Genomic DNA, 15,171 nt, shown 5'->3' with positions numbered 1-15,171 from the left:
AGAGGGTGTTACATGGTGTTTATTAGCTGTTAATCTGTTAAAAGTAGGAATAGAAGACATCTCCACATAGTCACCGTACATTAATGCTGAATACAGTACATGAAACTATTTGTGGAGAGAAACAGTCCAGGCAATTAGGGAGTTCAGAATAATAAGAGGATAGGCAGATAAAGCCATGCTGAGCCTTGATGAACATAAAAAATAGACATGCCAGGCTTAGCTCTTACTGCCTTGTTTCGGAATGTTGGGGGCTCACCAGAACATCTTAGGATTCTCTTTAATGGCATGAGAAGCTCACTGAAAATGGCCAAAGTCTCTATTGTTCCACCTCCTATTCCATTCTTCCAGCAACATGTACCAATGATGGGGACAAAATATTAGTTCAAGGACAAAGAACAGTTCCTTCTCACTTCATAATAAAATAATAGAACACTGTGAAGAAGTCATAATACACTGGTATACTGTCAATGATATATTTATTAAAGGAATAAAAAATGAACATTAATTTTATTTACATAACAGGCAAAAAAGGCAAAGGTATTAATAATTTTATTTAAGTAGTTAACTCTAAAAAGGATAGCAGACATTCATCCATTATCCAAATCTAAAATCTCCCTATGTTACCATCTTAGATGGAGAGTTATCTAGCCTCGGTTTGAGTATTTCCCAAGGAAAATATATAGTTTTGTGACAGATCTATTAGAAAGGTCTTTCTGACCTTGAGCTGAAATCTCTGATGTAACTTTTTCTTGTTAAAAAAAATAAACATTTTTAGTTTTTAAAAAATAAACATTTTATTTTGGAATACTTTTAGATTTATAGAAGTATCAAAGATAATACAGAAAATTCCAGAGTAACCGATGTAACTTATACCCTCTGGTTCCATTGTTGTTGTTATTGTTGTTGTTTACTCATTAAGTCTGTCCGACTCTTCTGCAACCCCATGAACCAAGCTCTTCTGTCCATGGGATTCTCTGGGCAAGAATACCAGAGTGGGTTGCCAGGGATCTTCCTGACCCAGGGATGGAACTGGCATATCCTGCATTAGCAGGCAGATTCTTTACCACTGAGCCACCTTGGAAGCCCCTGGTCCTATCGTGTTGTATGCTAAGTCATTTCAGTTGTGTCCAATTCTTTGTGACCCTGTGGACCATAGCCTGCCAGGCTCCTCTGTCCATGGGACTCTTCAGGTAAGAACACTGCCAATGGGTGAACAGTAAGAGTGCCAGACACTTTCCATACACTCTTCAGGAAAAGCTTCCCTAGCTCTTGGCATAATGTATGGCATGCCACATATGGACGTGCCCATGGTCCATCCAGTCCAGGTGTCTGTCCCAAGGAGGGTTTTTTTTGTGGTGAATTTGGGGTTGGGCATGACTACCAAAAACTAACAGCTGAGTCCATACATTCCAACCACACTTTACTAATGTGCTGTGGATCTATCTCTTATAGATTCATCCTAGACCTTACTGAATCTATTTATATATTCAGATTGGGTCTCTTTTTAAAAAAATAAATCCTCTCTGTTTACTATGGGCTTCCCTGGTGGCTCAGATGGTGAAGAATCCACCTGAAATGTGGGAGACCTAGGTTCAATTCCTGGGTCGGGAAGATTCCCTGGCGGAAGGCATGGCAACCCACTCCAATATTTTTGCCTGGAGAATCTCCATGGACAGAGGAGCCTGGTGGGCTACGGTCCATGGTGTCACAAAGAGGTGGATATGACTAAGCACAAACATAGTTATTGTTTACTATATGCCACATCATATCTGTCTTCAGACTTCACTAAGTTTTATTGTATAGACCAAATTGTTCAAAAGCACTATTTTGTTTATTTATCAGGATTTGGTAAAGTGCTGCAGCAAGGTAAGTATTAGCTAATTCACTTTCCACCATATTTTTTAAAATTTATTTTTGGCTGCCCTGAGTCTTCATTGCAGCACATTTGCTTTCTCTAGTTGTGGAGAGCAGGGGCTACTCTTCCATTGTGGTGTGTGAGGCTTCTCATTGTAGTGGCTTCTCTTGTCATGGAGCATGGGCTCTAGGGCTTGCGAGCCTCAGTAGTTGTGGCACGTGGACTTAATTGCCCCTCAGCATGTGGGATCTGCCCCAATCAGGGATCGAACCCATGTCCTCTGCATTAGCAGGTGGATTCTCAACCACTGGATCACCAGGGAAGTCCCACAGTCATGCTTTTCTATGTCCCATACTTAGCACAATGCCTTTTACATGGCAAGATTTCAATTTATATATATTAAATTAATAAATAAAGGAATCATTTTTATTATTTATTTATTTAATATTTATTACTATTTTTATTACTGAGTCACTATTTCCCAAACTTTAACCAGCATTCATTTTTCTAAGCCTAAAACAGGAAAACAACTTGATATCCAGTCAAGACTCTGAAGACAGAAAGAATTCTCTAGTACCAGAGATGGGAATTGCATCTACATATGGCTGTTTGTGTCTTTCTTGACTCAGGTCCCAGAGAGGTTTCAGTTTTTCTTTGATTTCTTCTGTTCTGGTCATAGAATTTCTAACCTTCAACAGAGTCTGAGTCCCCTAGCACAGGACAGTCATTTCTACCCTCATCTTCTCTTATAAGAATCCTTCCCAACTACCCATTAACATCTTCAGCCACTTGGATGTCTATTCAAAGTTTATGCTAAGCAGTGACATGTTGTTTACTTATTCATCATCATTATATCCCAGTTTTCAAAACTTCATCTCAAGGGTTTTAAAAGTGAATTCATTCTCTAATGGATAAAAAAAAGTAGTCTTAGGTAACCTACATGTCATAAACATGTTCCGCATGGTGGGCCTCAAAGGGTCTGCTAAACACCAGAGACCTGATGTCATCTCCGAAGCTTCCAATCAAAGATGATCAAATTGGCAAGTGTCCCCATCTTGCTTACTTTCCCCTCTTTGCTCCAGTGACAACAGAGACCATATCTAAACCCCCTTTGTTCAATTGTTTGGCTGTAATCACCTCTCTGATTTCCAGGCCTGTCCTCTTTAGACATTTCCATCTGCTCACTGGCCAAGCCAATAGCATGCACTGAAGAGGAGGGAGAAAGGGAAAGCGAAGAAGCAAGTCAAAGAGCTCTTCTGTAAATTGATGATGCCTTGAGAGTCAACTGATTTGGAAAAACAGTCAAAGTGAAAAGAAATAGTCTTCCAATCTTCTCATTCCAAAAAAAAAAAAAAAAAGTGAGACCATACCTTTGAGGTTTATCAAATATTTGATGATTACAATAACTACAACTACATTCACAACCTGTTAGATAACACACCTATGCATAGTTTCTGGTTTTTATTTATCTTCAGATAGAATACTATTTTTTATGTTTCTTTCATTTATTATCTTTGTAATTCTGACATCTTAGGCTTTGCTGGTGATTCCATTAATAAGGGGAACTTATACTATGGATTGTTAGGATCACTGATTAGCTGTCAATAGAAGACAGTCAAGGACTAAGGAAAGTCTAATGAGATGAGGTCTTGAAGTCAAAAAGAGGTTATTCAATCAGGAAGACAATTATGTGCTAATTTCAAGAGATATAAAGGCAAAAAAACACCCCCAGGGTCTTTACCCTCAAGGAGAATTCTGCTCAACAGAAAGATAATGACATGTAAATTACTGATTTCTGAACTGTGTGACACATGCTATACTGGAGATATGTAGAAGATACCATGAGGCACTGAGCAAGATGTCTTGAATACACCTGGAAAACTCAAGGGTAGGGGGTTGTTCCATAAAAGGCCAGTTATTTAAGCTTAATATTATAGGGCACTCAGCAGCTTTTCACACAGATAAGAGGAAGAAAGAGCTTTCTCAGTAGAGTTAGTAGTATATGCACGGACTTGGAGGCGTGGAAAAGATGTATTCTAGGAACTGAAAATAGTTCAGGGTGACTGGAGCTCCAAGAGAAAGATGAGGGAGGTGGAGGATGTGGGGGCCGGACACCATGAGTATTTATTCCATGTTAGGTCGGACACAACTGAAGCAACTTAGCAGCAGTAGCAGCAGAAGGTTCTTGGGTTATATCCCATGGCCAATACTGTGCTTCAGAACTCCTTCCCTTTCTCCTCCTGTTCCAACATTTGAAAAGACACAAAAACAGAATGTTCCGTTTTTTCAAATCTGATTACCACATGTCAACTTTCTAATTCTTTTTCTTAGACTGTCCTTGGTCCACTGTGGTCAGGTCAAACCTTCCACATGTCCTTCTCCTTCACTAGATCTAAAATTTTCTCCTATATTAAGATTCCTCAGGGTATTCGTTCTCCAGGGATAGTCTTAAAGACCTCCCAATGAAGGTCTGCAAATTGACAAAGAAGCCATCATTCAAAACTAGGAATAAAACTACCATATGACCCATCAATTCCACTACTGGGCATATACCCTGAGGAAATCATAATTGAAAAAGACATATGTACCGGAATGTTTATTGCAGCACTGTTTACAACAGCCAGGACATGGAAGCAACCTAGATGTCCATTGACAGATGAATGGATAAAGAAGTTGTGGTACATACATAAATGGAATATTACTCAGCCATAAAAAGGAATGCATCTGAGTCAGTTCCTATGAGGTAGACGAACCTAGAGCCTGTTACACAGAGTGAAGTAAGAGAAAGACAAATATCATATATTAACGCATATGTATGGAATCTAGAGAGACGGTACTGACGATCCTATTTGCAGGGCAGCAAAGGAGACACAGACATAAAGAACAGACTTTCGGACATGGGGCCGGGGCTGGCGTGGGTAGGGGGAGAGAAGAGGGTGGGATGATTTGAGAGAGTAGCATTGAAACATATACATTACCTTGTGCAAAACAGATAAAAAGTGGGAGTTTGATGTATGACACAGGCAACCCAAAGCCAGTGCTCTGTGACAACCTAGAGGGGTGTGATGGGGTGGGAGGTGGGAGGGAGGTTCCAGAGGGAGGAGACATATGTATACCTATGGCTGATTCATGTTGATATATGGCAGAAACCAACACAAAATTGTTAAGTAATTATCCTCTAATTAAAATTTTTTTTAAAAAACCTTGGCTTTAGGTGTGCAATAAATACACCTACCTGATGAACTGGTACTTTACAATGGTTTGGAAGAACAGGTGGCCAATGGACAGATTTTAGAGTTGAGTTAAAACTGTTCCTTACCCAGGGATTTCCAACATGGGAGTGCTGTAAACACTTGGAGTCTGAGTAAGTAGAGTAATGCTAAATTACACAAGGCACAGATTAGCTTACTGGTTAAGAGTACAAGGTCAGGAGCCAGGCTGTTGACCAGGGTTCCAGCTGCAACCCTGCCACTTAACTGGTGCAACCTTGCCAAGTTATATAACCTCACACTCCTAAAGCTCCCTACCTGTAAAATGGAGATACTATTACTCCCTCTTAATTGTTACTTAATAAATGCATACTGATTAGGACAAAATATTTCAACACAAGAGAGAAAATACAATAAAAGCATGAGGACCACTGGTCTAACTCAAGTAATAGAAATCCCACCATCTGCTCAGGTTGTGATATGGAACAAGAGAAAACATTCTTACTTAACTGGGATACAAAGTTTTGTCAGCCGTCTGGTTCTGGATTGAATGTGGAAGGACCCCTATGTTACCTAATTTTGTTTCTCATTCTCTCCTCTAAGAACCAAAAAAATGTGTCCCTCAAGCCTCTGTAGGCCTCATTATCTTGCAGATATTTCAGACTCCAATGTGTTAGCCATTAAACAGACGTCACTCTGTTAGATGACACCATCGCTGGGCAAGAGCCATAGATAATAAAACAACTGCCAACTTTCTCTGGCAAACCCACATGGCCAAGAGGACAATAGGGGGAAAGATTCATGACAGAGGAGGGAGAACAAACAACAAGGCAGAGAAAAATGTTAAACACTGGCTGAAAGACCGTAAACCCGAGGACGCGAAAAACAGCTATGGCCTGGATGAACAGGAGGAGTCTGGCAGGAGGTTGCTGCCAGAGTCCACTATGAAGCCAGCTACCTTCAGCTGCAGATGAAGCGACGCCTACCAGGGAGTCCAGCACTGATCGCTTCCATAGTTCTGTTGAATGGCACCCACGCCAGGGATAACAAAAGAGTGTACAAAATCTCCAGGGGCTAGTGAGATTGCCAGGAACGAGCAGGATGAGACCGGCTGGAAAAATACAGCCAATGGCTCAAGGAAGAACAAACAAAAACTATAGAAATTTAAAGTGAAGGAAACACTTGCAAAGTCATACTGATTGAAAGGAAGACAAGTGGTCAATTCCTGGGCTCTAAGCTCACCTTCAGGAGTGACGAGGAATCAGAGGTGGACGGGGCAAGTGTGTCTGCTGACTGGCAAGTGATGCCTGTCGGAGGAGTGCGACCCCATTCTCTGGATGCTGTCATTGGCAGATTTGCCAGCTCTAAAAGCAACTACCTCACCGTACTCGGTCTTACCATCAGTAAAATGGGAAACTATACTGATACCAATCAGCTCTGAGGTAAAAGTAGAAAACTTGGACCATAGATACTCAATGAAATGATTACTACTACTATTTATATACTTAGGATTTGAATGCCTAGAAATAAATATACAAGGTTGAGCTGCATGAAATAGCTAATATCTCACCATTCTGACCTACAACTAAGGAAATTTCATATGTTCAGATTAACAGATAGATAAGTGTGTACATAGTATTTGAGATACTTGGTCATACTAGAGAGCTCTACTAACAGATTTTAACTGAGACCGACCTGCACCTTAACTCCCAAAGCAGTTTCTTTCAGAGGATGTGGCCCTGGGGCTAACCTTTTCCCCTTTTTCCTCCTGTTAACTTTCAGCACTCGAATTCCTCATCTCACAGTCCTCTTTCATGCCAGGAAATGGCTTTTCATTCAGTGAACATGGCCTTGGGACAGCAGCTGCTTAACTGGGGGGTCCACAAAAAAAAAAAAAAACTTTACTCCCAAATACTTTCCCCCACACCAGTAGAGATTCCTTCCTTTGGATTAAGTCTCAGCCTCATTAAGCATGCTCTTCCAGTAAACAGACACATCCATTCCCGTAAGGCAGTCAATGGTTCCATTTTTAGATCACCGTCCCCCAACACACGTAAGGGACACTAGGCACCAGGAAACACTACCACCAGTCATATTCCCAGAAAGCAGCAGTGCTTGCTGCAAACACTCTGAGAATCAGCTCAGGCTCAGTACAGGCCCTGTTGTGTTTTTAGTGAGGGGTAACCTATTAAACTCGACATTAAAAAATACTAAGATATGGCATCTGGTCCCATCACTTCATGGAAAATAGAAGGGGGAAAAGGGAAAGCAGTGACAGGTTTTCTCTTCTTAGGCTCCAAAACAAGTATGGACTGTAGTCATCAAATTTGAAGACGCTTGCCTCTTGGAAGGAAAGCCATGACAAACCTAGACAGCAAATTAAAAAGCAGAGACATCGCTTTTCTGACTAAGGGCAGTACTGTCAAAGCTATGGTCTTTCAGTAGTCATGTATGGATGTGAGAGTTGGACAATAAAGAAGGCTGAGAACTGAAGAATTGATGCTTTCAAACTGTGGTGCTACAAAGACTCTTCAGAATCCCTTGGACAGCAAGAAGATCAAACCAGTCAATACTAAAGGAAATCAACCCTGAATACTCATTGGAAGGACTGATGCTGAAGCCATATTTTAGCCACCTGACACAAAGAGCTGACTCATTGGAAAAGACCCTGATGCTGGGAAAGACTGAAGACAAAAGAAGAGGGTGGCAGAGGATGAGATGGTTAGATAGCATGACAGATTTAACGGACATGAACTTGGGCAAACTCTGAGAGATAGTGAGGGACAGGGCGGCCTGGCATGCTCCAGTCAACGGGGTCATGAAGAATTGGATAAAACTTAGTGACTAAACAACAACAATGCAGGCCCTATTGTGTTTTTAGTAAGAGGCAACCAGTCAAGACTACTTTCCCCTGAAAACCAAGCTCCCCATAATATAGGGCCTGGCCCTCTCTGACAGTCCCTGCCTTGTGGAATTTGAGTGTCCTGGTTTAAGCCTCCAAGGAAAACTCCATCGAAACAAAGACACCCTCCCAAAAAGCTGCAACAACTCCCTGGACTACAGAAGGGCAACTCCCATGGGGACCTGTCATGGAAGCACAACAGTGCCAGCAAGGGGCATCTGGAGGAAACCACGTCACCTGGGACAATCTCCCTGTAGTTGTCTTAGACTGTACGGAAGCTGGGAGTATAGGCAAAGGCCAAGGTCAGAGACAGGATGAAGGCTGTTAACAGAGGAGAATCCAGAGTCGCACAGTTCACAGCACTTCTAAAACAAGTTCACAGAACCTTCATTCCATCGACAGGTCATAATTTTAATCCTCTCCTCTTTGTGTTTGTGTTTACTTTGGAGGAAGTCCCTGGGAACCATATAGATGTTCCCAAACTTACTGAGGTTTTCTGTAAAATCTTACAAAATCCTTGCAGGTTTTCACTTTGGATGTTGGCTGAGACCTGCAAGGTCCTCTCTCCTGCTGCTCCTGTCTGTGCCCTTTCAAGCACCAGGTCTCTGCCGTGGCAACGCTCCCTCCAGCTGCACACATGGGCCCTCCAGGCACATGGACACAGACCTCCCAGGCTGCTTCTCGACTATGAGGCTCAGTGCAAAGACTCCTGTTTCTCTTCAGCCCCCGGCCCTTCGTTTCTCTTTGGACAGATTCCCACTGGGGTGGTCATCGCCGAAGACATCGCTTGACCTCTCAGTTTGCTCCTGAGGCCTTTCTCAACCAAACCTGACTCCGCTTGGGCTCAGCTTCTAGGAGCCCATCTTCCCTGAGGCTCACACCTCTGGAACTTGCTGGATGTCCTCCCTCTTCAGGGAGCCGGGCAGCCCAAACACGCCCTCACTGTACAGGGCCAGTTCAAATGGCCTGAACATTGCTAATCTACAATTAAGCTACATCAGTGTCTTATAGCAGCAGTCCATCTCAGATTTGAATTAAAATTGCCCTTAGTCTTTCCTACAAAGACTATTTATAGATTCACTCTTTCTTCCATTCTTAGTGTCCAAAACCAGCTCCCCACTGTTGCTCTACCTGACTCACCCCTGGTTGGCTTAAGGCTTTCTTACTCCAGAGGTCCCAATTTTTAACTTCTCTGCCACTCATCAACTCTGTTTAATGTTTTGTAACCAAAGGAACAATTATTATTTTACTCTATATACCTGGTACTACATGGGGAAAAATATAAGAATAAGAACCGGAAAAAGGTAGAGCCCCATATGCAAGGAACTTCATTCTAGCAGGGAACAGACAGAGCCTAGGAACACAGATCACAAGACAAAACTTAACTCAAGCTAAGGGCATCTGTTTTCCCCCAGGGATAAGAAGGAGTTACTGCCTCCTCCTTATGAGGAATCTCCCAGAGGGGATGCTGGGTATTGCACCCTGGGGCTGGGCCTGCTAAAGGTAAATACATATTGATGCTTCCACCCAAAGCTGTATTTGGGCTACAGAATTTCTGAGAAATCTAGAAGGAAGAACAACAGAAATGAACAATCTCCCTCCCATTGTAGAGACAATACCTGGAAGCAAAATCTGTCAGTGTTTCCACTGCAAAAGGACTAGATGTCTACAACTCTTCTCCATTACATGAACACACACACACACACACACAGAGAGACACACACTTTGGTAGACACTTCTATTCAGGGACATAATTACATGTGAATGAAAAGTAGGAGCTCCATAAGTAAAGGTCAAAGGGCAGTGACCTTCTCACACTGTAGCGTGTGAATGATGCTTCCTAAAGAAGCAGGAGGAACCATGATGGGCTCTGATGAAGTCACAGGGTTGACACAGTGAACTCACTGGGATTCCCATTGGGGTTCCAGAACACCCAACGGTTATCACCCCTTGTCCTCATTTGAACTCAGAATAAATTTCTGAGAAAGACCTAGGAGCCTGATGCCATGGAGACCAAAACACCAGTTTTACTGTTGATAAAAAGTATTTGGAGACAACAGCAGAAGTACGAAGGCTGAAAGAGTGTGCTGGAACCCCCTGAAATGAGTTGACTTCCGCAGGCCTCCTCTGCTGGGCTTACCACGCAACGGGAAGAGCCCAGATTGCATCCTCTCTGCAGGCAAGCAGTCCTGAAGAGTTCTAGACTCAGCAATCACATCCGTCACCCTGGTTCCCACTGAGGGGAAGGAGAAAGTGATGGGGCTACAAGCCACGAATACTTCTCACAGACCTCTCCTTTCATTCAAATAAGAATGGGAGGACTTCCCTGGTGGAGGCAATGGATGAGAATCTGCCTGCCAATGCAGGAGTCATGGGTTCGACCCCTGGCCCAGAAAGATTCCTCATGCTATGGGAGAACTAAGCCCATGTGCCACAACTACTAAAGCCCGTGTGCTCTAGGGCCGGTGGGCCACCACTCCTGAAGCTCTCGTGACTAGAGCCTATGCTCCACAGCAAGAAAAACCACTTCAATGAGAAGCCCGTGCACCGCATCTCTGCAACTAGAGAGAACCCTTGCAAAGCAGTGAAGACCCAGCCAAAAATAAATAAATAAGAACGGGAAATAAGTGTCCTCACGAGAGCTGCCTCAAGTTCTTCTCAGCCGTCAGAGGACACTGCTGTCACCCAAGCCACGCTCCATCACCCCAGCACTGTAGTGAGAGGTTTATGAGCCTAGGGAGACTCGTGAGAGGCTTTTTAAGAGAGCGCAGCGGCAGCTGCGTCCTCCCATCTTCCCTCTCACACTCCCCTCTGGAACCTCAGCATCACACTGGGATTGATGGAGATCGACAAACCTAACGTGTTTTGGTTTGAGGTCTGGCAATTTCTATAACTCCAAAGTATTCCACAAATGTTTTTGTGTTCTACAAAACCAAAAAACACTGGCCAAGCACTTTCCCTCCTAATTTTTAAGCCCATGTGTCTTTAAAGGAAATGTAATCCATATGTTTCGGGTACATTTCTATGCAACTCATCAAACCATGCACGTCTGTATGAGTCATCTGATGTCTAAAATGCATGGGGAAAATCATAGATTCTTAAGAACTCTGTTAGCACAAGAAAGGCCATCAATGAGCCACTGATTAGAAGGTGATGAACTAACTGGATTCTGGTGTTGGCATAGACCACCAGTTCCTGGAGATTTATAAATAATCCTCTATATCCTCACCCATCAATTTTCCCATCTGTCAAACGGCATTAATAATTCTTGCTGCCATCCTGCAGGCAGCCAGTAAGAATTAAAGTGTGGTTAACAGGCAATTTTGAGCTTCTTAAAGAGAAAATACAGGGACTCCTGTATTTGCCCCAACAAGTTTATTTTAGTCTAGCTTCCCACAGAGTTGGAGGATGAGAATGGCTCCTACCTTCGCTAATTCATCCCAGTCCCTTCATGACACAGATGACTTCACTCATCATATCACAGTTTCACCTGCTAGGGATGTTCAGCCTGACCTCCTATCCTCTACTAGGGGCTCCTTATTTACAGGGATATGGGGAGTAAACGGGGCTTTCTTTAGTGGCTCAGTCAAGAAAGAATCTGCCTGCAATGCAGGAGAGAAGGGTTCAATCCCTGGGTTGTGAGGATCCTCTGGAGAGGGGGCGTGGCAACCCACTCCAGGATTCTTGCCTGGAGAATCCCATGGACTGAGGAGCCTGGTGGGCTATAGTCCATAGGGTCACACTGAGTCGGATACTACTGAAGTGACTGAGCATGTGCGTGCGCACACACACACAGAGGAAGTAAATGACAAAGTCATGGTGAATAATCTGCACAGACAGCCAGAGAATACTGGTTGATTTATTTGGAAAAGGGAAAGATCTGGCTACTTGAGTAGGATCTTTAAGTAGAAGAATGATTTTTAGAGAAAGAGCTCTATTCTCCATATCTGTTGACTATAAAATAAGCAAGATTAAACTGCTAGCATGATAAAGCTTGAAGTGCACAGACTCTGATGTGAGGTGGACTTGGGTTACCTTCCCTACTCCCAGATTTACTGTGTGACATTAGGAAAGCTGCTTAAGCTCTTTGAGCCTGTTTCCTCATTGGTAACAAACAGGTTGCCTTAAAGATTAGAAAGAATGTAAGTAAAAAGTCTGGAACACAGTAGTGTTCAATCACAGATAACTACTATAATTACTGATGTTATTGAAAACAGCCTGCAGGTTTTAATACGACATAATAAAGAATTTCCATGCTATCAGAAATTAATGAATAAGACACTGACATGGGCTAATGAGGATCTCTTGTTCTATTTTCCTGGAGTTCTTACAAAGAAGAACAGTCCATCACTCAGGACAGACATTTGTCTGTCCTAAGCAGTAAGATATTCACCAGCCTTAAGGGAGACACAGGCCATGGCCAAATGATGTGTCGAGATCCTATCTGGCCTAGTGAGGAGACAGGAGAACCTCAGGACTTGAACTGAGCTGTTATCACAATTTTCTAACCAGAAATATATGCTTCAAGACACAAGGTCTTAATCTCAAGATTAAAGTCTGCCTCCAATTTCCGGTGCAAGCTCTAATCCTGGTCAACACACCCTCTCTATTCTAATTTTCTCTTCTAAGTCACGCCACTGAAAAACAAGGAATCCAATGGGAAGACAAAACAAAGGGGAAAAGGAGAAAAAAAGAAAGCATTCTTTGGAATGCCAAGAAGAAAATAAACATGAAATGCTGCTGGAGATACAAGGAAAGAAAGTAATTGGATACCTAAAGTCACCAGGATTGGTCTCTGGAGACAGATGGTGATGTCTAGAGCAGAAATTCTTAACTTTTTGGTCACAGATATTTTTTGAAAATTTAAAGAAAGCTATGGACCTCTCCCGAGAAAAATGCACACCTGGTCATCCACTCACAACTTTTCTTTCTCTATCTGGTAACTCACAGAACCCCTGAAATATGCATGGACCCCAAGTAAACACCTTAAACACCATAGAGGCTTCTTTATCAAAGGCCAGCTTTTATTTTGAGCTCCTCTTCACTAACAAGGTTCTCAAGAAGGCCAAGGCAGAGCCCCTAAAAGGGGGCAACAGCAAACAACTTATAAGCACGTTCTTGACTTGGCCATTGGGCATAGAATAGAAAGCATTCTTCATTGGCTACATTTTGAAAACAAAGACTTTTGTCTTATTTTAAAGAGTCATTAACAGGAAGGTATTTTCCTTGGGCTAGTCCACTAACTGGGCTTCCCAGGTTGCACTAGTGGCAAAGAAGCCAGCTACCTGTTGATGCAGGAGACGCAAGAGACAGGAGTTCAATTCCTGGATGGGGAAGATCCCCTGGAGGAGAGCATGGCAGCTCACTCTAGTATTCTTGCCTGGAGAATCTCATGGACAGAGGAGCCTGGCAGGCTACAGTCTGTGGGGTCACAGGCGGATATGACTGAGCATGAGCACAAATTACAAAGAACTGAATAATTCAACCTTTGGGAGGCAGCTTTTTTATTCCTGAACAACCACCCATATCTCTTGGCCTGCGTCAGTCTAGCATGCAAATGTTCTCCAAAAAGCAGGAGCCAGAACCACTAATGGGGCGTGGGGAAAATAATGCCACATAGAAAAGGAAGGTCAGTGAGTCTTGTCCAATTTGCTCACCTGTTTCTTCCAGAATCTCTGAATCCTTTAGCAAAAGGGTTTCGGTCAATTTTTAATCTGGTGATCTGGAAACAAACAAAAAAAAGGATGAACTGTATTTATATTAACTGATTTCTTTTTCGGTTGCTCCTAGAAACTTAACAAAAATCACCCAGTGAACAACAGCTGTTATTTTTATTTAACTTCCTTTTAGTTTGAGATTTAGATTGAAGTTGACATAGGACTTGGGCCTGGCACACAGATGTCTGACCCACCTGACCCACTTCTTCCTAAAAACCAACGTCTTCCCAGTATGTGACTCTGTAAACTCTCTTCTGCTCACCTTCCTTGCCCCCAAATGGTGATAAATCATGTGCCCAGACAAACAAAGGTACCCAAATGGAAAACCGGACAATGGTCAGATAAAAGACACACAGGAAGTACCTGAAAAGTACTTGTTGAATGAATGAGTAAATGAATGAGTGAGCAAGTGAGTGAAGAATGAATGAATGAATTCAGTCAATCCAATCAGGTGCAATTAGACCACCAGACAACCTGCCTCAGCCTGACAGAACCAAATAATTGCCTGCATTTCCCATTTCACTTAAGCTGTGCCTTTTCTGCCTTTGTGTATTGCTCATCTGAAATGACATAAAATGATCTTGTAGACAACACAAAAAAGTAGCTAGACTTTTGTCAAGGCTGCACCCAAAGAAAAATCTAGAAATGGGGGACGGGATGGGGCAGGATGCAGGGCATCTCACCCAGTTTCTTAAGTCCCATAAGTTAATCAAAAGAAACAAAGAAGCTGCTTCATAAGGCTGAGCAAATCCAGTGCAAGCAACTGTAAGCCAAGTTGGATGGGTCTTTAGAAGTCATGTGGTTCAACCACCACTCAGCACAAGATCCCCCTCAACTTCATCCTATCTTCGTCCCCTTCCATTCTGCTTTGGTATATATTACCCTATTGCCTTCAGACCAGAACAAGCCTGACCAACAAATTCCATCTGTGCGCCTGTTTTTTTGCCTTTAACCTTTGTCGTGGGAGGCATTTTGATATCTTCTGTCTGAACTGGATGTTAATGACTCATTACATTCAAACAACAGAGACTTAGAGGTGGGACCTAGGGAGCTCAGGAAAGGAGGAAAGTCATCCTCAATGGGAATTCTAGGAATAAGGAAATTTCATTTTTAAGATCATCTTCCCATTTCTTTTTTTTTAACCTTTTAAAAATTCATTTATTTTTTTAAATGAATTTTCAAATTCATTCATTTATTTTTTAATTGGAGGATAATTTCTTTACAATGTTGTGTTGGTTTCAGCTTTACAACAACACGAATCAGTCATAGTCATATATACATCGCCCCCCTCTTGAGCCTCCTGTCCCCCTCCCATCCCACCCCTCCAGGTGGTCAAAGAATGCATTTGAGTCAGTTGAACTGAGGTGGATAAACCTAGAGTCTGTTATACAGAATGAAGTAAGTCAGAAAGAGAAATACAAATACCATATAGTAATGCATATGTATACGGAATCTAGAAAAACAGTACTGATGAGCCCATCTACAGGG

The 15,171-nt window shown here is 42.5% G+C and overlaps 1 protein-coding gene across 1 annotated transcript in view; it reads right to left on the bottom strand.

The window, feature by feature from the left end:
• TBX15 (T-box transcription factor 15) overlaps positions 1-15,171 on the bottom strand; it is a 120,645-nt gene that overhangs the window by 16,098 nt on the left and 89,376 nt on the right. The window contains exon 6 of the mRNA XM_020911339.2: positions 13,624-13,688. Within this exon, the coding sequence (XP_020766998.1) occupies positions 13,624-13,688 (65 nt within the window). The remainder of the gene's footprint in view (positions 1-13,623; positions 13,689-15,171) is intronic.

Source organism: Odocoileus virginianus, chromosome 5, assembly GCF_023699985.2.
Source record: "Odocoileus virginianus isolate 20LAN1187 ecotype Illinois chromosome 5, Ovbor_1.2, whole genome shotgun sequence".
NCBI lineage: Eukaryota > Metazoa > Chordata > Mammalia > Artiodactyla > Cervidae > Odocoileus > Odocoileus virginianus.
The sequence above is the reverse complement of the archived record's forward strand: the minus strand, read 5'-3'. Positions and strand labels throughout refer to the sequence as shown.